The 24,358-nt window shown below is 46.5% G+C and overlaps 1 protein-coding gene across 1 annotated transcript in view; it reads right to left on the bottom strand.

Annotated features, from left to right (window-relative positions):
- Window positions 1-4,960: 4,960 nt before the first annotated feature.
- The window catches only part of TTLL8 (tubulin tyrosine ligase like 8), a 38,478-nt gene continuing 19,080 nt past the window's right edge, over window positions 4,961-24,358 (bottom strand). Inside the window, exons 8-13 of the mRNA XM_021687769.1 lie at window positions 20,231-20,417; window positions 11,463-11,611; window positions 9,139-9,382; window positions 6,379-6,814; window positions 5,304-5,799; window positions 4,961-5,040 (exon numbers count right to left, since the gene is read on the bottom strand). Of these exons, the coding sequence (XP_021543444.1) occupies window positions 4,961-5,040; window positions 5,304-5,799; window positions 6,379-6,814; window positions 9,139-9,382; window positions 11,463-11,611; window positions 20,231-20,417 (1,592 nt within the window). The remainder of the gene's footprint in view (window positions 5,041-5,303; window positions 5,800-6,378; window positions 6,815-9,138; window positions 9,383-11,462; window positions 11,612-20,230; window positions 20,418-24,358) is intronic.

Here is a 24,358-nt window from a genome sequence, read left to right as displayed (position 1 = left end):
AGTATAAAATTTAAAGAAGACATAAAATAAATGGAGAAGTATATCATGTTCATGGGTCGGAAGATATTATTATTTCATTAATTTGTCAATTTCCCCCAAATTGATCTAGGGATTCAATGCAAATCCAACCAAAATCTCAATAGGATTAGCTGTGGAACTTGACGAAAGCAATTACGACATTTATATAGAAGGGAATGAGTCCAAGAAGGACCAGAACCCTTATCTAGAGAGAGGCAACTTGCCCCCCAGATGTGAAGACAGTGTGGCCCTGGAACAGGGGTGCAAAACCACCTGTGGAATAGAACAGAGACTCCAGAGATCAACCGATGCAGGTCCAGAATGAGATATCAGTTCACAGAGCAGGAAAGAAAGGGATTTTTCAACAAATAAATGAAAAAGGTTGTTATCCCTATGGACAAAGATAAAAGTTGATTCTTACCATACTATATTCAAAAATCAATTCCAGATAGGTTAGGACTTATACGTCAAAGACAAAATTTGAAACTCTTAGTAATAAATGTAGGTAAATAATATTTTAAACCTCAGGGTAAGGAAGAATTTCTTTTTTTTTTTTTTTAAGATTTTATTTACTTATTTGACAGAGAGAGAGTGTGAACACAAGCAGGGGGAGTGGCAGGCAGAGGGAGAAGCAGGCTCCCCACTGCGCAGGGAGCCCGACGTGGGACTTGATCTCAGGACCCTGGGATCATGACCTGAGCCGAAGGCAGACGCTTAACCGACTGAGCCACCCAGGTGTCCCAGGAAAAATTTCTTAAGACAAAAATAGCACTGACTAAAAAAAATACTGATAACTTTGGCCACATTAAAACTCACAGTTTTCATCAAAAGATACTTTTTAAAAACTGAAAGTACAGTTTCAAACTGGGAGAAGCTGTTCACGATAGATATTATGAGCATAAACAACCCCATAGAAAAACAGGCAAAAGATATGAACAGATATTTCCCAGAAGAGGAATTTACATAATTAACACATACTGAGATATTTAACACAATTAATCACTGAAATGCAGTGATTAATCAAGATCAGAACAAGACTTTTCTTACGTCCATTTGATGGGTGAAAATGAGAAAATCTGATGACTCAAAATGTTGGTAATTCCATGGATTCACACGATCTCTCATACATTCCTGGTGAGAGCAGAGATCATTTCAAAGCACTTTGGAAAACAGTTTGTTGACACCTCCTAAAATTGAGCATTCATATATCCCATGAGCTAGCAATTCCATTCTGAAGCATCTACTCACAAGAAACCTCACTCATGTACAAGAGACATGTACAAGAATGTTCACAGCAAACCCTGGAAACAACCTAAATACACAATCACAGGAAAGTGGAAGAGTCATTGTAAAATAGTCTCACAAAGAAATGAGCTGTGGGGTTCCAGGTGGCTCAGTCAGTGAAGAGTCTGCCTTCGGCTCAGGTCATGATCCCAGGGTCCTGGGATCGAGTCCCCGTGTCAGGCTCCCTGCTCAGCGGGGAATCTGCTTCTCCCTCTCCCTCTGCCCCTCCCCCTGCTTGTGCTCAATCTCTCTCCCTCTCTGATGAATGAATGAATGAATAAATAAATAAATAAATAAATAATCTTTAAAAGGTAAAAAAAAGAAATAAGCTGCAGTGACATACAGCAGCATAGATGAATTTTAGCAGTTTGATATTTGGTGAAAATATAAGCACGATGCCCTTCTTAAAAAGTAAAACAGCTTAAAATTAAAGATCATTTAAAGAATGCATATAGATGTAACAAAACTAAAAAGGAAAACAAGGATATGACAAATGTGGTTTTAAGGATAATGGTTACTTCAGGGGGAGATGCAGGGAGATAGCGGTGCTAGAGATGGGTGGATGTAGATCACTTTTGGTTCTAATTATTTTTTTTTAAAGACTTTATTTGAGAGAGAGAGAGAGAAGGCATGTGCAAGGGGAGGGGCAGAGGGAGAAGCAGACTCCCCACTGAAGAGGGTGCAGGATGTGGGGCTTGATCCCAGGACCCTGGGATCACGACCTGAGCTGAAGGCAGACGCTCAACCAATTGAGCCACCCAGGTGCCCCCTAATTATGTTTTTAAAACTATCTAAATAATAGCGGGCCTTGTAAGGACAAACAATGAAACTATGCTACATGAACCAAGGATTATGACTAACCAGAGTATGTGCACCTAAGATCCACTGAAATGAGAAAAATGAATGAATTAAGTAAGGCTCTATACAGCCCAATAAAGTAAGAAAAAGATACAAAACGTACAATGATAGCAAGGGAAAAAAAACTCTTCAAATGATATAATTGTGTATGTGAAAAATCCAAAATAATCTTCAAATGTATTAATAGAATTGATAGAAATGTTAGCCAGATGGCTGGATTAAAAAGAAATCGATCCACAAAAATCAATTCCATTTCTATCAACCAGCCACAATTTGTAGAAGAAACACAAATTTTGATATTACTTACCATAGAATAAAAAATAAAACACATATAAGACTAAATCTAACTTTAAAAAAAGTGTAAGACCATTACAAAGAAAAGTCTAGGAGTTTACTGAAAGATATTAAAGGATAAGTAAATGGAGAGCTATACCATATTCATAGATTATAAGACTCAATAATGTAAAGAAGTCAGTTCTCCCCAAACTGATATGTGCATTTAATCTCAATAACAATTTTTTAATTTTAATTTGTTTGATGGGTCTTGACAACCTAGGTCTGCAACTTGTATGGAAGCATAGGGGGTCAAGAGCAGCCAAGTCATTTCCAAGGAAGAAAAACAAGATTGTGGGACTTGCCTGATTAGCATAAAGATGTCCTACAAAGCTACAGTGACGAAGACATCGTGGCATTGGCCCAGGGCAGATGAACACACCAACGAAGTGGACCAGGAAGTCCAGAGACACCGTATATGCCGTGGGTGGGGGAGGGGCTTCCCACAGTTGGGTACCTCTGTAACACTGTGATAGGACCTCTGTCACACCACATGCAAATTAATTCCAGGAGCATTAAAGACTGAAATGTAGGAGCAACGGCATTTCTTTTTTTTTTTTTTTAAAGATTTTATTTATTTATTTGAGAGAGAGAATGAGATAGAGAGAGAGAGCATGAGAAGGGGGAGGGTCAGAGGAGAAGCAGACTCCCCGCTGAGCAGGGAGCCCGACGTGGGACTCGATCCCAGGACTCCAGGATCATGACCTGAGCCGAAGGCAGTCGCTTAACCAACTGAGCCACCCAGGCGCCCAGCAACGGCATTTCTTATAGAAGAAGCCACTGGAGATTATTTTCATGACCTCAGGGTAAGGATAGAAGCCACAAAAATCTCCAACCATAGAGAAAAAGGTTGACTAGTTTAAGTTTATTAAAATTAAGGAGGCTTGACATCAAAAGATACCATAAAGGACCAAAAAGACACATCACAAAGTGGAGGACGGTATTTGCAAAAGAGTCAACTGAAAAAGGAGAATCCAGAACAGACGTCGCTCCTACCAATCCAAGAGAAACAGACCCGTGAGTCTAAGGACAATTGGACAAAAAGCTTGAGTGGGTACTTTTTAGGAGAGGAAAAGTAAATGGCCAACACATGTCTGAAAACAGGCCATTTTATTGGAAAGTGGAAAAAGGCAAGTGAGCACCGTGGCACAGTCTCCAAAGGCAAACGTTAAGATGTCTCTCGATGCCCGGTGTTGGCAGCAGTGGGAGCCACCAGCCTCGGTGTGGATGCAGTCCGAGGGCAGCCCCGTTAGCCGGGCTTCTACGGCTCAGTGTACCAGGTTCAAGAGCCCCACCCCACAAGGTCATGTCCACTTGGAATCTGTGAATGGGACATTATTTAGAAATAGTCATTGCAGGTGTCATCGAGTTAAGCTGTCATACCGGAGGGAGGAGGGTGGGTGCCAATCTAACCATGGTGTCCTTCTAGGAGTGAAATTTGGCCACAGAGACCCAGAGAAAGAACACCATGTGAAGACAGGGCAGAGCCTGGGGTGACAAATCTACAAGCCAAGGGACACCGGGGATGGCCATCAGCCACCGGAAGCTGGAAGAGACAAGGAAGGATTGCTCCCCCACAGCCTTGGGGAGCACGGCCCTGCCAACACCTTAATTCCAGACTTCGGGCTCCAGAACTTTGAAAGAACATATTTCTGTCTTTAAGCCACCCGGTCGGTGCTGCTTAGTGACGGTGGCTGATGCACCCCATTAACACTTCACTCCTAGAAAGATGCCTGTCGAAAGCCGCACAGTGTGGTAGGAAAAGTACACTGTGTTTTCATAACAGCAAAAAATCTGGAAATCATCTTCACAGAGCAAGCTGCTGAGCGGTACGGCTGACCAGCCTCCGAGACAGACTGGACACGAGGCGAGGAGAGAGGACGGGCTGGGGATGTCCTCCGAGGGCACTGCCAGCTCTGAAAGCACGTGATCCTGCAGCCCAAGCCCAGAGCCCACAACTCTGGAGGCAGTCCACGCATCTTCATCCAACAAACATTTCCTGAGCCTGGCTATGTGCCAGGCACAGTCCCAGGCGCTGCAGCGAGCGTGAGAACAGCAGAAAGCGCTCTGCCATTAGGGACCCACGCTCTAGGAGAGATAGACAAGCAGCAGACGGCGGGGGGGGGGGGGGGAAGGGGGGTTGGTGCCAGGGGGGGGGGGGGGGGGAAAGGGGGGGGAGGGGGGAGGAAGGGTGGGGGAGAGAGAAAGAGACCGAGCCCCCAGCAGGTGGAGGGGACAGCAGGTACAGATATAGGGTGTGTTTGAGGAGGCAGATGTCCCCGGAGCAGAACCAGCTGGGGGTGCGGGAATGGCCTGGCTCGTGCCTTTTCATCACACATACTCTCGGGGCCACTGCTGGGTGCCAGACGCCACCGAGGTGCACTGAAATACAGGCAGGGCAGGGCCACCCCCAGAGCCTCGGGGCTGCCCCACGCCTGTCTACCTGTGCTCTGAGCCCAGGCCCAGGTCAGGCTCCCAGGCCACGCACGGTCAGCTCCACCAGGAAATTCAGAAAACTGAAGGCAAGAGCCCAGGGATCGCTGGCACCTGTCCACGGCACCCGGCACGTTCAAGCCCCCGTGTGCACTATGCTACACAAGGAGTGAGGCCCACCCCGTCCTGCGAGGGATCCCTGCTGCAGGAGCCCCAGTGTCCCAACAACCTGGCCAGTCCCAGGATGCGGCCAGGGCGCCCCAAACCCCGCTCTGAGCTCAGGCCAGTGCCCACATCGGGACACGCTCCCTGCCCGGGCCACAGGCAGCCCCCAGCAGACCCAGGGCTCGGACGGGCGCAAGCAGCCGCACTGTTACCTGGTGGTTTGGGTGGCTGAAACAGAGCGCCCTCTACTGTCTTCACGCTCGGAAGCACGGACGGCAGTGGGTGCTCATTCAGCATGTTTGGATCCCAGTGTTTGTTGGACTCGGCTTTGGTCAGACCAGTTTTCGGGGCCTTACTGTCTATGTGTTGAAAATTACAAGTGGGGAACTCTATCTTCCCGCCAGACTCGGCGTTGGCGGACTGCACTTTACAGCCTGTCTCAGCCGACCTCCTGAGGGGCACAGGCAAGGTGCAAGGAAGTACCTTTGCATCTTTCAGTTTCGAGTCTTGCTGGAGAGCCGAGTGTGGAGGCCCTAGAGGCTGGTTTGGCATGGCCGAGGGGCACCTCCCTTTTAGGGGCTGAGTGTCCAAGAGGGAAGATGAAAAATTCACGTTGGAAATGGGCGGCATCTGCTTCTTGGCTCTCCTCACGCTAACGCCTTCCACGCAAAGGTCGGACCCGTGGAAGGGTGGCAGCTCCACAGAAGGCTAGGCAGAGGAGGGCGGCGTTAGTGCCCAGGGACTGGTGCTCCCCTTCCTGTGTCTGCTGGCCGGCCTGCTGGCGGTCAGGCCTCAAGAGAACCCGGGCCACACTTCCCGTGGCTGCTGGGCTGCCCACCAGGTCCCTCCCCCAGAGAGGCCCGGGCACAGGATCCCGCCATGGAACCAGAGTCCCTGGCAACGTGACCACCCAGCCCTGCCGCCTGGCCTGCAGGAAGGCTCCCAGGAGGGAGCAGGCACCAGGCGGGACCCCTGAAGGAGGACACAGTTTTCCCCAGGTGGGAGGAGGGTGGACACTGCAGGTCTGGAAAGGAGCAGCCTAGATTCTGAGCCTGGAGGCCATGGGCCTCATACCATTCCAAGCAGGGGGCCTCCTCGCCTAGTGCCCACAGAGCTGGGGATGGCTAGGGAGGAGAGGGAATAAAGCAGAGTGGTGAAGGCCAGCCGGGGCCAGGGAGTCCCCGGGGCTACCCGAGGTACTGTCTGCTCCCTTTGCCTGAAGTGGCTACACCGGGGACGGTGGGCAGCAGTGCCGCGTCCCCCCACCCCCAGCGCCGCGCCCCTCACCTGTCTCCACAGCAGCTCGAAATTGCCGATGTCGCAGTTGCGGTCGATCTTGCGGTCCACGACCACCTTGATGGTGTCCTCCTGCACCTGGGCGCACAGCTGGGCCGTGACGGGCGTGGACGCGTGCATGGTGGGGCTGGAGTTGATCTCGATCAGCCAGGGCTGGAAGTCGCGCCCCAGGATGAAGTCGGCCCCGTACAGCTCGAAGCTGTTCTTGCGCGGTTCCACGTGGTCCTGGGCCACCCTCATGGTGTTGGCGATGGCCCGCTTCATGGCGGGGTAGATGACGCTGGCCCACATGGCCCTGCGGCCCCTCTTCTGCAGGTACTCCCGGAACCTGGTGCTGGTCCACATGTTGTGGTAGGGCAGCAGGGGGCTGCGGCCCTTGTCGTTCTTCAGGTGCTTCTGGATGGAGTTGTTGCATAAGTGGATGGCGCTGCGCGAGGCAAGCCGCGATCAGCCTGGGGTTCCTGGGACTCTGGACCCCCGACCCTGCCCTCGGACCGCCTCCCACCTCCCCCGCCCCAGGACACCGGACCTCCGCCCCCCGCGACCCCGCCCCCGGACCGCCTCCCACCTCCCCGCCCCCCCCGCCCCAGGACCCCCGACTTCCACCCCCCGCGACCCTGTCTCCACTCTGGGGCCCGCGACCCCACTCCCGGACCGCGACCCTGGACCCCGTGACCCAGTCTCCAGAACCCTTATGGCTCCCACCTATCCCGATGTCCGTGCAGACACCTCCCCCGAGACCCCACACCTGCCGACCCTCTGCCCCCACGGAACCCCCAAGCCACCGCTAACCCCGCCCCCGACACTCTTCTCTCTCGACCCCGCCCCCCCCCCACCCCGCCGTAGGGCGGGCGGCTGCCGTGGGGGTTCTGATAGCTCCGAGTCCTCCGGAAGTAACACCTCCCAGAGCCTCAGTTTCCCCATCTGCACCTGGCAGTAGGGATGTGGCTCTTGAAGAGCTGGTCTGGTGAGACAGAGAGTCTCTGTGAAACTAATTAATTAATTTACACTCTTGCCTTGTTCCAAACAGGTTTTGAAACAGGTAACTGGACTAGATGCGCCATGTGGCTCTGGGTAGTAAGACCCGTCCCTGTGACCCTGGAGAGGTCGTACTTCCAGAGGACAGAGGGCCTTGCGACCTGAGATCCACGGAATTAGGGTAGTGGACCCACAGCGGACCCATTGTGGCCAGTATATCGGAGGCTGGGCCATGCCCAATCAGAAATGATTTCAGGGACTCTCCTGTTCATCTGGGGTGAGAGTTATGGTCCCAGATGGAGAAATGGGGCTCAGAGAGAGCAAGAGATCTGCCAGGCATCCCGTCATGGCTTGGTGGGTCCGGTGGCCTGGGGTGGGGGACCTGGAAGGGGCTCCTTGTGCACAGTGAGCTGCAGGACCCCTCTTCCAGGACCCCCTGGCCTGGCAGAGACGAGCTCGCTCCAGGAGCTGCCGGCCAGAACAACTTCTCCCCAGCAGCCTGCTCCTGACAAGTGTGACTCCAAGCGTCACCTGCCAGGTGCGACTCTTGGTGTGGCCATGACCCCTAGCCTGGGGACACAATTAACATGCCCGAGGTGTCAGCCGAACAGCTCCCAGCCCTCTCAATTCTGAGCCGAGATGGAGAGTCGGATGCTTAACCAACTGAGCCCCCCAGGCACCCCTCCCTTTCTTTAGTAGGCCCCATGCCCACATGCCCTTTCAATTCTGTGTGACTCCCCTGTAAAGCTCCTGGTCGAGATGCCTAGGCACCCAGCCCCACACAGCGAGGGGGTCACAAGGCAGAACAGGGAAGCCCCTGGTTTGGACAGAGGCAAGGGGAATTCTCTGCCTCACTCCTGAGGCTTTGCAGAGGGGCCTCGCCATCCCTGCCACACACACGTCCTGCCCACCTGGAGACCCTGGCGAGGTGTGGGTTCCCCCACCCCTGGCACCCCTTCCGGGCTGTCCGAGCCTCCGCATGTGGAACCCTCCCCAGCACCCTGCCCCCCAGGGGCCTTGGGATATGGGGTGTGGCCCACACAGTCGTGGCCTTTTCTGGCTCAGGTGCTCCCCTCTTCTGGTCTTGCCCGGCACAGCTGGGATCCTCAGAGGACCCCTCAGGCCATTCTCACACCCCACAGGCTGCCTCGTCAGGGGCTGAACACCCCTACCTCCCCAGCCGTCTGCAGGACCCCCACCCCAGGACTTCTGGGGCTCATAAAGAGAAGGCCCTGCAGGGACTAGGGAGGGGGCTTGAGGGGCTGGCAAGGCAGATGTCCCCCGGGAGCCTCCAAAGGCATCCGGGCCTGTGTGCTGGCTGGACCCAGAGAGAGCAGGACAGTGCAGCCGGCAAAGTATGCACCCCAAGCTTGGCCAGCTGTGGGTTAGTGTGTGAGCAGGGCCGCCACTCAGCCCTTCCAGCAGAGGGGACAGCATGCACACGGGGGGCTCTGGACCTGTCGCTGCGATGTGTCATCCCCGGGCCGTGCCTGCACCTTGTGGGCACGTGGCACATGGAGCTTTGAGGATCTTCTGGAGAAGATTCACACATTATGGGGTGCAGAGCATGGGCTTTGAAGAACAGCAGGCCTGGGCCTGCCCCTTGGGGATGGAGCTCATTTAACCTACCTGAGCCTCCCTCCTCATTTGTGCCCCCGGTGGTGATGGGGGACAGCAGACATGGCCTGGCACCCCACCCCTTTCCCACAGGTGTCGCGGGCACACACTGTGCCCCCTCACACCCAGTGGCACCAAGCTGACGCTCCAACCGACCTGTCCAGATTCTCCAGGGAGAAGCGCTGCGTGGAAAACCGCAGGTAGCTCTCCTTGTAGAACCAGATGGTCAGGGGGTTCCAGTCAGTGACCAGGAACCACTGCCTGATGTCGAACTTGGTGTCATAGATGAGCAGTGGGGTCTCGATGTACTTCTGCACCACCCACTTGTTGTCCTTGGCAGAGAGGTCGTCTGCAGCGACCAGCTCCAGGATCTCCTCCACTCGGTTCATGCACACGATGCCTGCAAGAAGTCACCGCTGAGCCCCAGGGCACGGCACACAGGGTCGAGCGTCAGCTCTGAGACCCAACATGGCTTTGACCCAGGCCTGGGAGGCAGCACAGCTGGGTGGCCCAGCAGGGAAGGCTTTGCCCTCAGGATGGAGGCCACACCGGTGGCTCTCCCACCAGGGGGCAAGCCCCCAGGATTCAAGAGAGGACACAGCGTGGAGAGGGGCAGGGATGGGGACAGACGTATGTTTAAAGGCAGCCAGCGAGGGGTGGCTGAGCACGAGCCCTGGGTGTGCGGTGGACAGGGGGCAGGGAAGCTCTGTGGGCCTCAGGGAACCGGCAGACAGGGCTGGCAGGTGTCCAGGGGCCTGGGGTCTGGTGAGGCCTCACTCCAAGAGGGCCTGGACGAATGGTGGGACTGCACACCCATTCTGGTCCTCCTCCTCTTTGCAGGAGGGTTTGCAACTTCTCATCCTCAACCCCCAGAGTTAGGCCATGTGACTGACGGTGACCAGTGACCTCTGAGTAGGGGGGACATGCATCCCTCTCGTCTGTTGGGTCACCACCAGACCCTCCAGCCCTCTCTTTCTCTGCCATGACAATCCTGAAGCCTGGAGGGACTGATGTCACAAGACGGTGGGAGGACTTCGGTGAGCAGAACTCCCCCAACTACCTTCTCGTGCCAACCCATAATGGACGAGCACGAGTAGAGATGAACTGGCCTCACTGACAGCCACTGAGGTTTGGGGACTGCTTGTTACCCAGCACAATCTGGCCTATCCGGACTGACACATCGCTGGAGGGGAGCACCATGTGCAGAGGCCCCGAGGCATAAGGTGTAGCAACACATGAGGTGAGCTTTCCCCACAAAAATGTAGGTGTAGTCTCTTCAACTGTAAGCTGAGACCTTGCCATCGGGAAATGAAAGACTAGGGCAAAGCAACAAACCTCTGAAGTTATCCTGGGCTCAGAGCAGCAAGGGGCCCATGCAGTGCCCAGCCAGAAAGCCCTGCATTTGGCTTTGAACAGCTGGGTCTGAGGTGTCTGTGGGGCATCCCTGGGGATGCAGGTGTCTGCAGTGGGAGGGAGGTCGGGCCTGATGGGCAGGAGGAGGGAGCTGCCTGCAGACAGGTACTACTCTCAAGAGGAGCAGGCTCAGGATGGAGCCTGTGGGGGAGCCCTGGCCCGACCCCGGAGGGCAGGCTCTCAGAGGACGGCTGGGGAGGCCAGATGCAGTAACATCTCAAATTAATAAACATTTTTTTAAATCACGTAAAAATGAACCACTTACGAATTTAAAACACCAACAAAGCTCTTCAAATAACTCAAGGGGAAAATAAAATATCCAAAAAAAAAAATTAAGGTCTATTTAGATACTCAGGAAAGTGAGAACATCATGTAACACAAAGACGGATGTTGCAGTGAGGGCCGTCTCGGGAGGAGATCTCATAGACTTAAGGCTTTTGTTGTTGTACAAGAAAGACTGGAAATAAATAAGCTTAGCCTTAAAGTCAGAGCCAAGGGGGATAATATCCTTCACAGGAAATTGGAAAAATGCAACCTAAGGTTGGTTCTTTGGAAACACAAATAAGATTTTAAAAACCTTGAAATCCCTGTTTTAAAAAGAACACACAGTTTTCACCATTAAGAATAAAGAGGATGCGGTCCTAGCTACAACACAAGATGAGGTACAAAGGCTGAGCCCACCAGACAAACACCACAGACAAAAGGTACAGGCCTTAAGGAGGGGCCTCCAGGAGAGCCAGTGCTTACAGGTGAGTAAGGAACGGGAATTCCGCTGTTGCCTGAGATGGAAGTCCTCGATCCATCTTAGCAGCTAGGGTAAGCCTGTTGCCAAGACTGGGCGAGGTAATATAAAAAGAAAAGTCCAGCCCCGTTTAACTTGGGAACATCCCAGTTCATTAGCAAACCTCGGAAGCGGGCCATGAAGACCAATGTCTCGGAGCCACCTGCCCCGCAGAGAGCCCCGAGTCTGGTGATGCCCCACAGACACCTCAGTGTGTGACCGGGCACGCGCGCTGCGCTCTGGGGGCCGCAGGTGGCCGTCTCTCAGCGCCCAGCCTCCGACTCACCTCGGCCGCGGGACTTGGCCGCCGGCTTTATGATCCAGATGTTCCGAAGCCCGTCGATCTCCGTCTGAGGGTTCACAGACGTGATTTTATTCAGCAGAGCCTGGCACTGCGAAAAGTGATTTCTCGAATCGGAGATGAACGCCTCACCACTACAAAGCGAGATCCAGAGAGCCCGTGAGATGCCGTGAGACCTCTGTGGGATACGCGTGTTATAAGTGTGTCCCTCCACTCTGTGGCTTGTCTTTACATTCTCTGTGTAGTGTTTCTTCATAAACAGAGTTTTTCATGTCAATAAAGTACAATTTATCAACTTGCTCTATTATGGTTAGTGCTTAGTGAACTATTTAAAAAATCTTTGCCTTCCTTGTGGTCACAAAGATATACTCCAATGTTTGCCTTTTCTGTAACTTTCACATATCACATGATACACCTCAAATTAATCTTTATGTATTTAGGAGACAGGATTTAAGATAGACCGTTTTTGTTCACAAGGATGCTCACTGCTCAAGCACCATTTAGTGCAAGGACTAACCCTTCCTAAGGGTTGGTCCTAAGTGACCATGTGCATGAGGATCTGCATCTAGATGCTGTTCCGTGGTGCTGGTCTGATAATGCCCAGTAACCCAATGCCACCCTGTCTGGATTAGGTACATTTGTAGTAAGTCTTGAAATATGGGTAGAAATTCTCTAATTTTGTTTTTCTTGATCAGGTTGTCTTGGCTTTTCTGAAATCATTTGTATTTCCAAATAAATTTCAGAATCAGTTTGTCAATTCCTCCCACTCAAGCCCCCAAGAAAAATTCCTGCATAGATTTTGATTGGGATTACATTGAATCTATAGATTAGTTTGGAAAGAAAAAAATATATACCACTGAGTTTTCTAATTTATGAACATGGTTTTATTATACACACATATACTTATTAGGTCACTATTTCTATTTTATTTTATAATGTTCTGTTTAGGGTCTTCAGTTTATATTGTTATTTTTCTCTGGATATTTGTTGTTATTTGATATTATTATAGATTGCATTTTTAGAATTCCATTCTATGATTTTTGTTAGTGTATAGGAACACAGCGGAGTTTTGTATACTGACCTGGTGCCTACTGACCTCACTAAACTCACGTAACTTTCTGTATGATTTTTTAAATTTTCTATGTGCATAATCAGGTTTTCAGTAAATAGTTTTGCTTCTTTCTGATCTTATGCCTTTTATTTCTTTTTTTCTGTACTATTAAACTAAACAGACCATTCAGTCCATACTGAATAGCGGTCATGATAGCGGGCATTTTTGTCTCATTCTGATTTCAAGGAGAACAATTTCAGTACATACCATTAAGAAGTATGTTAGCTTTAGAATTTTTGTACCTAAGCTTTTCCAATTAAGGAAGTTTCTTTTTCTAGTTCATTAAAAAAAACAAAAAACAAAAAACAAAAACGTAACATGCACAGTATGGAACTTCATCAATGTTTTACATCTATTGAGATGATCATATAGTTTTCTTCTTTATTCTGTAAATGGGGTAAAATCTACCAATTGACATTCTTTCAATTTTTTTATTGTGGCAAAGTACATATAACATAAAATTTGCCACCTTAACCATTTTAAGTGTACGGTTCAGTAGTATTAAGAATATTTATATTGTGCAACTATCACCCCGTCTGCCCCCAGGACTTTTTCATCTTCCCAGACTGAAATTCTGTCCCCATTAAACACTCACTCCCCATCCCCTCCCCCAGACCTGGCAACCATCATCTACCTTTTGTCTCTGCGATTTTGACCACTCTAAGTACCTCATATAAGTGAAATCACACAATATTTGTATTTTTCATTTATAATGTCCTCAAGGTTCATCCATTGATGAACTTCCTTTTTAAGGATGACTAATATCCCACTGATCAACTTTTGAATGTTAAAGCAAATTTGAGTTCCTGTAACTTAAATTGGACATGAAGAAATAAAATTGTTTTTATTCATAGATGACATGTCCTATATGTAGAAAATCCTAAGGAACACACACACACAGTACAAAGTACTAGAACTAATAAATGGGTTCAGCAGAGTCACAGTTACAAGATCAATATAAAAAAATGAATTATAGGGGCGCCTGGGTGGCACAGTCAGTTGAACATCTGACTCTTGGTTTCAGAGTTGTGAGATCAAGCCCCGTGTTGGTTCTGCACTCAGTGTGGAGTCTCCTTGGGTTTCTCTCTCTCTCTGCCCCTCCCTGACGCTCTCTCTCTAACATAAATAAATAAAATCTTTTAAAAATCAATTATTTTTATATTCTGCCAACAAAAAATCCTAAAATAAAATTAAGAAAACAATTCCATTTATAATAGTATCAAAAAGAATAAAACACATAGGAATATATTTAACAAAAGAAATGCAAGATTTGAACACTGAAAATTACAAAACATCATTGACATACATGTTAAAAGATCTAATCAAGTGGAGAAACAAGTTTGTGGACATTAACACATTCTTTTTTAAAAAAATTTTTTAGTAGGCTCCCCAGGTACAGCCCAAAGCTGGGCTTGAACTCTTGATCCTGAGATCAAGACTTGAGCTGAAATCAAGACTCTGATGCTCAACAGACTGAGACACCCAGGCACCCTCACAAAATTAACACATTCTTAAATAACCAATGGATCAAAGAAGAAATCACAAGGGAAATTAGAAAATACTTAGAGACAAATGAAAATGAAAATACAACATACTAAAACATATGGGATTGCTAGTTTTGCTAAAGGGGAAACTTATAGCTATAAAGGCTTACATTAAAAAACAAGAAAAATCTCATGGGGCACCTGTGTGGCTCAGTCGTTAAGCATCTGCCTTCGGCTCAGGTCATGATCCCAGGGTCCTGGGATTGAGCCCTGCATCAGGCTCCCTGCTCAGCAGGGAGCCTGTTTCTCCTTCTCCCTCTGCCTGCCTCTCTGCCTACTTGTTCTCTCTCTCTCTATCAAATAAATAAATAAAATCTTTAAAAAATTTAATTAAATTAAAAAATAAAAAACAAGAAAAATCTCAAATCAACAACCTAACTTTGCAACTTAAGAAACTAGAAAAAGAATAAACTAGACCCAAAGCTAGTAGAACAAAGTAATCAATAAAGATTAGAGCAGAATTAATCAAAATAGAGAAAATAAACTAAAAGTTGGTTCTTTGAAAAGATCAACAAAATTGACAAACCTTTAGCTCAATGGACTTAGGAAAGAGAGAATACTCAAGTTATCAAAATAAAAAATAATATTGGTGACATTATTACTAATTTTACAAAAATAAAAAAGATTATAAGAGAGAACTATGAACAGATGTACACCAATGAATTGGATAACCTAGATGAAATGGACAAATTCCCAAGAAACACAAAACCTACCAAGACTAAATTGTGAAGAAACAGAAAATATAAATGAATTTATAACTACTGAAGGGATTGAATCAGTAATTAAAGTAATCAAAAATCTCCCAAAAAAGAAAAGTCCAGGACCTGACAGCTCCATGGTGAATTCTATCAAACAATTTGAGAAGAACCATATGAGTCCTTCTCAAACTTCCAAAAAATGGAAGATGAGGAAATACTTCCTAACTCATTCTATGAGGCCAGGATTACCCCAATACCAAAGCCAGACAAAGACACTGCAAGAAAAGAAACCTACACACCAATGTCCCTTATGAACATTGATGCAAAAATCCTCAACAAATGCTAGCAAACCAGACTCAGCAGCATGTTAAGGGATTGCACTCCATGACCAGGTGGGATTTATTCCAGGAATGCAGGGAAGGTTCGACATCTGAAAACCAATTAATGTAATATATCAGATTACCAGATGAAGGGGAAAAAACCCACATGACCATCTCAATTGATGCAGAAAAGACACTTGACAAAATTTAACACCCTTTCCTGATAGAAACACTCAACAAACTAGGAATAAAAGGAAACTACATCAACATAATAAAGGCCATATATGAAAACCTACAGCAAATGCCATCCTCAATGGTAAAAGACTGGAAGTTTTTCCTTTAAGATTAAGAATAAGACAAGGGGTGCCAAGTTGGCTCAATCAGTAATGCATCCAATTCTTGATCTCAGCTCAGGTCTTGATCTCAGGGCTGTGAATTCAAGTCCTGTGCTGGGCTCCACATAGGATGTAGAGCCTACTTAAGAAAAAAAAAAAAGAAGAATAAGACAAGAATGCCTACCTTCAACATTCAACAGAGTAATAGAAATGCTAGCAAGAGCAGTCAGACAAGGAAAGGAAATAAACTAGAAAAGGAGAAGTAAAATTATCTGTTTGCAGATGATATGATTGTATATGCAGAAAATCCTAAAGATTCCACCAAAAAACCATGTTACATCTAAAAAGTGAAATACAAAGTAGCAAGATACAAAGTCAACAAACAAAAATCAGTTGCATATCTATACACTAGCAAGGAACAATCTGAAAAGGAAATTTCAATTCCACTTACAATCACATCAAAAATAATGAAATACTTAGGAATTAACCAAAGAGGTGAAGGGTACAACAAAAACTACCAAAAAAATTGCTGAAAGAAATTAAAGAAGACATAAATAAGTGGAAACACATCCATGTTTATGGATTAAAAGATTTAATATTGTTTAAGATCTTAATAGTACTCAAAATACCTACAAATTCAATACAATCCCTATTCAAAATCCCAATGATGCTTTTCACAGAAATAGAAAAACCCATTCTTAAATTCAAATAGACTCTCAAGGGACCCCAAATAGCCAAAACAATCTTGAAAAAGAAGAACAAAGTTAGACAACACACCCTTCTTGATTTCAAAACTTACTACAAAGCTACAGTAATCAAAACAGTGTACTGACATGAAGACAGACACAAGAGCAATGAAATAGACTAGAGATCCCAGAAATAAACCCTCACATATATAGTCAAATGATTTCTGACAAGGATGCCAATACTATTCAATGGGGGAAGGGACAGTCTCTTTAACAAATGGTAGTGGGAAAACTGGATATCCATAACCAAAAGAACGAATTTGGGTTCTTACCTAAAACCATGTGCAAAAATTAACTCAAAATGGGTCAAAGACCTAAATGTAAGACCAAAAACTGTGAAAATCTTGAAGAAAACATAGGGCAAAATCTTCAAGACATTGAATTTCTCAATGATTTCTTGGATATGAGACCAAAGCACAGGCAACAAGAGAGACAAATGGACAAACTGGACTTCATGAAAAGTTTTTAAATATGTGCATCAAAAGATACAATCAACAGAGTAAAACGGCAACCAATAAAACGAGAGAAACTGTTTGGAATTTATGTATCTGATAGGGGGCTACCATCCAGAATATACAGGGAGCTCCCAAAACTCAACAGTAACAAACGAACTTGATTCAAAAATGGGCAAAAGATGTGAACAGACACTTCTCCAAAGAAGACATACAGATGTCCAACAAGCACAGGAAAAGATGCTCAATACCACTAATCATTAGGAAAGTGAAAATCAAAACTATAGTGAAATACTACCTCACATCCATTAAATAGATATTAGTTTTTAAAAGCACAGAAAATAACAAATGTTGGTGAGGATGTAGAGAAATTGGAACCCTTGTGCACTATTGGTGGGGATGTAAATGGTGCAGGTACAGCTGCTGTGGAAAATAGTATGGAAGTTCCAGGGCGCCTGGGTGGCTCAGTCGTTGGGCGTCTGCCTTCGGCTCGGGTCATGGTCCCAGGGTCCTGGGATCGAGCCCCACATCGGGCTCCCTGCTCCGCGGGAAGCCTGCTTCTCCGTCTCCCACTCCCCCTGCTTGTGTTCCCTCTCTCGCTGTGTCTGTCTCTGTCAAATAAATAAATAAAATCTTTAAAAAAAAATAGTATGGAAGTTCCTCAAAAAATTAAAAATAGCATTACCATATAACCCAGAAATCCCATTTCTGGGTACATACCCGAAAGAATTGAGAGCAGAATCTCAAAGAGATATTAGCACACCCATGCTTACAGCAGCATTATTCACAATAGCTAAAATGTGGAAGCAACCCAAATGTCCATTGACAGATGAATGAATAAGCAAAATGTACTATATACATACAACAAAATATTATTTATCCTTTAAAAGGAAGGAAACTCTGATATCTGCTACAACATGGATAAAACTTGAGGACATTATAAAGGAAATAAGCCAGTCACAAAAAGACAAATGTTGTATGAGTCCACTTCTATGAGGCACCTGGAGGAGTCAAATTCATGGAGACAGAGAGTAGATGGTGGGGGCCAAGAGCTGGAGGGAATATGTGGGGTTGGTGTTTAATGGGGGCAGAGTTTCAGTTTTACAGGATGAAAAGAGCGCTGAAGATTGATGGTGGTGATGGTTGCACATTACTGAGGTACTTAGGTGAATATTTTAAAATGGTTCAGACAACAAATTTTGTTATGTTTATTTTACAACAATTAAAAATGGAAAACAAGGGGTGCCTGGTGGCTCAGTTGGCTAAGCGTCTGATTCTTGATTTTGGCTCAAGCTGTGATCTCAGGGTTGTGGGATCGAGCCCTGTGTTGGGCTCTGGGCTCAGTGCCAATTCTGCTTGGGATTCTTTCTCTCTCTTGCCCTTTGCCCCTCCCTCTACTTGCACGTTTTCTAAATAAATAAATAAATAAATAAATAAAATCTTTTTAAAAATAGAAAATATATAGAGAGAGGTGAAATAAATGATAAGAGCATAAGGAATGAGAAAGGAGCGAGTGGAATCCCACTGCTGTGATGCTGTTTGGGAACTAGTGAAGGTCTGACTGAAGATAAGCAATAATAAATCAAGAACGTATACTGTAATCTCTAAGGTAAACCCTGAAACATAAAAACAAAGTTGTGTAACCAGAAACCAAATACAGGAGATAAAATAAAATTATTAATAATAATTAGGATGCTTCCTTACTTAGGTCGTAAGGAGTAGGTAGCGGCTAGCCATTATGCCTGTTATGACAAGTAGGAAAAAAAACCAGAGAAATTGCAAAATGCACGTTTCTCAAAACATCAGAGCGTTGTGGATGTAAAGAGGAACAGGTGAACTACATCTAGGCACAGAAAAGCCTTTCTTGGGTGAACCAAGTTTGTTGGCCATTCTATTCCCCAGGAATATTTGCCACATCTGGGTGAAGGTTGAGATTTAGGCTTGGCATAAGCTGAAGGATTTTCTTAAGGAATGAGAAGCCACATGGCCATGTCAACTGGCATGAAAGACCTAAGTCTAGTGATGCTCAAAACACATGGCCAGTTTTTCCCAGGGCACGAAGATGGTGTGTCTGGGCTGTAACGACAGTGAAACCTCCCATTCCTGTGGCACTTGGGGAGAAGACTCTCCTGGGGGACAGGGTCTTCAACAATATCTTTCAGTTTCACTCCTGAGACACTTGGCACCAGAATGCACTGAACCTGCCCAAAGCTGCAGTCTGGCCCTGCTCCCTGCTAATTGGTTGAGGACATCAGCTGCACACTATATCTACAACAGAGGGAAGTGTGAGCCCCCTCTTAGGAAACAGCATAAACTTCTGTCTGTACTTCCTTTACAGACAAGGGGCAGCACACAAAAAGAGACCGAGAAGAGGCTGAAAAATCTGATGGAGAGTAAAAGGCAAAGACAAACGACACAAGAAGGACATCCCAATGCTGGAGTTAGAATTGGGCAGATTTACAATCAGCCTGGAGACAGCAGAAGACAAGGCTGGTAAACCTTAAGATGGGTTGATAGAAAATACACAAACTCAGACTCAGAGAGGAAAAAGAAACGAGGAAAACAGGACAGAGCAAAGAGACGTGTGAAACACAGTCACATGGTCAGCTATGCATATAACTGGAGTCTAAGAAGGAGAGGAGCAGAATGAAGCAGAAGCAATATTTGAAGATAATGGCTGAGAACTTTTCAAAATTGATGAAAGATTCCAACCCACATATTAAAAAATCTCCAAAATCTCTAGGTAGAGGACATAACAAAGAAAACCACTTCTAGGGCACCTGGGTGGCTCAGTTGGTTAAGCGACTGCCTTCGGCTCAGGTCATGATCCTGGAGTCCCGGGATCGAGTCCCGCATCGGGCTCCCTGCTCAGCGGGGAGTCTGCTTCTCCCTCTGACCCTCCTCCCTCTCATGCTGTCTCTCTCTCATTCTCTCTCTCAAATAAATAAAATCTTTAAAAAAAAAAAAGAAAGAAAGAAAGAAAACCACTTCTAGGCACAATAAAGTCAGACTTCGGAAAAGGAAAAAAGGGGGTGCTGGGTCTCTAGGTTGTGAAGGATCCAGCCCTCAGGAGAAAGGGGGAAAGCCAGGCTCAGCCTTTGGATTCCCAGGCAGTAAGGGGCACTGAAGGTCCTGGAGAGTCAGGAGGGCTGGGCCAGGCAAGGCCTCTGCTGTTCCTGACTATCCAGAGCCCACCTGTGGGTTCAAATGGGGTAAGAGACATGAACAGTGTGGAAAGTGCTTAAGTCGATGGTACCCAAAGGTGCCCCCAAGGAGGTGTCATCCTTTTATAAGCCAACAGGCACTTGGTGAGATAGGCAACAGTGAGTGAATCTGGGTACCCCAACACCCAGACAAGTACCCCAACATCCAGACAGATGCCCCAGTCCCCAGGCAGGTGCTTCAGATGTCCCAGAGGCGGGCCTTCCTTAGACAACTCCTGATGCCCGCCCCACATCCCCCCTTTAGGTGAGCCAGTGGGGTGCGTGCTGACTCTTGCCACCGAGCACTGGGCACGGCCGGAGGGCTCCACACGGGCGCGTCTTACTGAAGGAGGGAGTAGTACTGCTCTGTCAGGTCCTTCCACTCGTCCTCCGTGAGGTCCTTGGTGGTGTCCTCAGAGACGTCGATGTCCTCATGCTCCAGCTGCCCCAGGTAGGCCTGGCACACCTTGCACGCGGTGTCCACGAGCTGTCCCGAGAGGCCCGTGAGCTTGGACTTGGCATTCTCGGAAGCTGAAACCCAAGCACAGGATGCGGAATGGGGACCACCTGGGGCACTGCACGAAAACCACCCCAGCCCTCCGAGCGTTCTCTGGGCAGCCAACCTGGGCCCCAAGCACGCCTCCCCCTGCCGCACACACCCTCCAACCAGACTCAGCCCCGCCGGCGACCAGGCAGCACCACTTCCAAACCTGCTACAAAACCTGTACTTTTCTGAGCACACACTGGGTACTCAGTAAGTACTTGGGGGGCAATCCTGCCTGATGCCCACAAGCCCGTGTGCGCTTGGTGGCTTCCTGCGTCCAACCTCTTACGCAGCATCTCATGCTCCTGGGACCCGTGGGTCTCAGGAAGCACTGAGCGCAGGGAGTCCTCCCGTCCAGGTAAGAGCGAACCTCCAGGAACCCAGCTCCCACACAAGGCAGCCCAGCCCCCTGGTCCCCGAAGGAGAAGGAGCTGACGATCAGTAACTGGATGGGTGGTTACGGGGTAGGAGCCCGGAGGGACGAGGAGGCTTGGAAGGCATACAAAACCAGCTCCACGAACTTGGGGGGGGCGGGGGCTGAGGCATCGCAGACCCAGGACCCCAGCGGTTCTGGACCCAGGAGGAAGTGCTGCAGTTCACCTAGTTGCCGTAGAGATTATAATATGTGTTTTTAAACTGTATGGAGGTGAATTTTTTCACAGAACATAAAAATAGCCGTTTTAAAGTGAAAATTTGCACTTCTGTTTTCTGGTCAGGCATAGAAGGATCCTGGAAGTTGCCAATCCATCCTGACAAGTAAAAAGTAAAACTGAAAAATCAACAACTCTTGGGGCGCCTGGGTGGCTCAGTTGGTTAAGCGACTGCCTTCGGCTCAGGTCATGATCCTGGAGTCCCGGGATCGAGTTCCGCATCGGGCTCCCTGCTCGGCAGGGAGTCTGCTTCTCCCTCTCCCACTCCCCGCTTGTGTTCCCTCTCTCGCTGTGTCTTTCTCTGTCAAATAAATAAATAAAAATCTTTAAAAAAAAAAGAAAAATCAACAACTCTTCTTTGCTCCATCAGAGAACTGAGGTCACAAGACAAACTGCTGCCCCCCAATCTCAGAGACAGTCAGGCTGATACAGAGAATCACAACTCACTGGATCAAAAACCCTAAGCAGAAACCTCCCCAGACACCAACACCAGGAGAGGAAAACCCGAGCTCTAACTGATGAACTGCTGAAGGCTCAGTGTGGACAAATCTGAGTCAAAAACCCCAGGAGGGTCAGTTTTTTGGGGGGAGGCTTTTGTCATTCTCACCTCCAGGAACTTGTCCTGGTTCTCACCATGAATATGGGAGAAAATGCCCCCCTGCTCCTGCCAAGAAAGGAAAGTGACCATCCCGAAAGTTGCCAGACCATTCTGTTCTTAACAAGGCCTGTCCTCAAGAGCAAGTGTTACCCAGAGCCTGACCTGCTCCAGCCCCTCCAGCCATCCTGTCCCACCAAAGGGGGTAAAGACAGAGAAGTACTAGTGAAGTTTCCAGTCCAGGGACACAGGCTCACAAAAGACTGAGCCCTCATCACAGGACTACAGAACACGGCATCAGATCAAAAAACAAAGGAGAGGGGATTTTTTTGCCAGTAGACCTGCTAAGAAATGTTAAGTGTTCCAGAGAGAAGGAAAATAATATAGGCCAGAGCCACATAAAGAAAGGAAGAGCATTAGAGAAGGAATGAATGAAGGCAAAATAAAAACTTTTCTTATTTATTTTTCTTATTCTTATTTTTCATAAAAATATTTTTGTTATTCTCAGTTGATCTGACGGAACAATAATAATTACTATAAAAATCATGACAGCAGCCATGTATTCAATGCTTATAGCTCATGGAGAAGTGAAATGAACGGCAGCAATAACACAAGGCCCAGGAGGGAGGAACTAGGTGGTACAGTGTTACTTGAAAAACGGAGTTGGATTTGTTGTAAATGTCTATTGCAAACTCTAGGGTAACCACGAAAAATACATGAAAGGAAGTACAACGGCTATGCTAAGAAAGGAGAGAAAATGGGGGCGCCTGGGTGGCTCAGGTGGACACGCATCCAACTCGTGATTTTGGCTCAGGTCATGGTCTCAGAGCTCCGTGATGGGCTCCGCACTGTGGAGTCTGCTTGGGATTCTCTCTCTCCCTCTCCCTCTGCTCCTCCCCACACTCACACATGCTCTCTCTCTTTAAAAAAAAAAAGGAGGGGCGCCTGGGTGGCTCAGTCGTTAAGCGGGTGCCTTCGGCTCAGGTCGTGATCCCGGGGTCCTGGGATCGAGCCCCGAGTCGGGCTCCCTGCTCGGCGGGAAGCCTGCTTCTCCCTCTCCCACTCCCCCTGCTTGTGTTCCCTCTCTTGCTGTGTCTCTCTCTGTCAAATAAATAAATAAAATCTTCAAAAAAATAAAAATTCTTTTTAAAAGGAGAGAAAATGAAATCATATGAAATGCTCAATTAAACCATAAAAGCCAGAAAAAGAGTGGAAGGAAAAACAGGAAGAAAGAACAAGGACAACAAATAGAAAACAATAACAAATGTGTAGATGTTTATCCAACTATATCAATAATCACTTAAAACATCAATGGCCTGAAAACACCAACCGAAAGAAATTGTACAGTGGATAAAAAATCAGACCCAACTGTATATTTTCAACAAGAAACCCACATTAAATATGAAGACACATATAGATTGTGAGTACAGGGGTGGAGAAAGTATGCCACACGAGACTAATCAAAAGAAAGCAGGAGTACGTGCATTGATTTCAGACAGAGCAGACTTCAGATCAAGGAAACTACCAGGAATAAAGAGAACATTACATAATGATAAAAGGATCAATACTATAATAAGACATAACAATCTTTAATGTATAGGCACCTAACAATAGAGCATCAAAATACGTGAAGCAAAAACTGATAGAATTGCACGAACAAATTCACTATCACAGTTAGAGACTTTAATACCCTCCGTCAGTACTGGATGGATCCAGCAGGCAGAAAATCAGGACACAGTAGAACTCAACAATACCATCAATCAACTGGATGTAATTGACGTCTGCAGGCTACTTCATCCAACAATTGCCGAACACACATTCTTCTCAAGTTCACATGGAACATTCACCAAGTTAGACCACATTCTGTGTTGTAAAATACCCGTTAGCAAATTTAAAAGAATAGGAATCATACAATATGTGTTCTTAGACCAAAATGAAATTAAACTAGAAACCAATAAAAGAAAATCTTCCAAATACTTGGAGATTAAATAACATACATCTAAGTAACACATGGGTCAAATAAAAAAAAAATCTCAAGAAAAAAATTTTAATATTTTGAACCAAATGAAAATGAAAAGATTTTGACAGTGCAATGAAAGCAGTGTAGAAGGAAATTTACAGCTGTATGAATGCATACATTAGAAAAGAAGAAAGATCTAAGATCAATTATCTAAGCTTCCTCCTTAGGAAACCAAAAAAGGATGAAAGAAATCCAAAATAAGCAGAGGAAAATAAACAATAATTAGAGCAGAAATCAATAAATTGAAAACAAGAAATAATAGAGAAAATAAGCTGGTTCTTTGAAAAGATCAATGAAATTAATAAACCTTTAGCCAGGCTAACTAAAAAAAAAGTTTAGAGGATGTAAATTGCTAATATCATAAAAGAAAGAAGAGACATCATTATAGATCTCATGGACATAAAAAGATAATAAAGGAATACTATGAACTCTATGCACACAAATTTGATAATCTAGGTGAAACAGACCAATTTATTGAAAGACACAACCTGCCAAAACTCATACAAAAAGAAATGGACAATCTGAATAGGCCTGTATCTATTAACAAAATTGAATCAATAATTAATAACCTTCTAAAACAGAAAGCATCAGATTCAAATGCATTCACTGGTGAATTCTGCCAGACATTTAAGGAAGAAATTATACCAATTCTATACAATCTCA

This window comes from Neomonachus schauinslandi, chromosome 5 (genome assembly GCF_002201575.2).
Source record: "Neomonachus schauinslandi chromosome 5, ASM220157v2, whole genome shotgun sequence".
NCBI classification, from domain to species: Eukaryota; Metazoa; Chordata; class Mammalia; order Carnivora; family Phocidae; genus Neomonachus; species Neomonachus schauinslandi.
The sequence above is the reverse complement of the archived record's forward strand: the minus strand, read 5'-3'. Positions and strand labels throughout refer to the sequence as shown.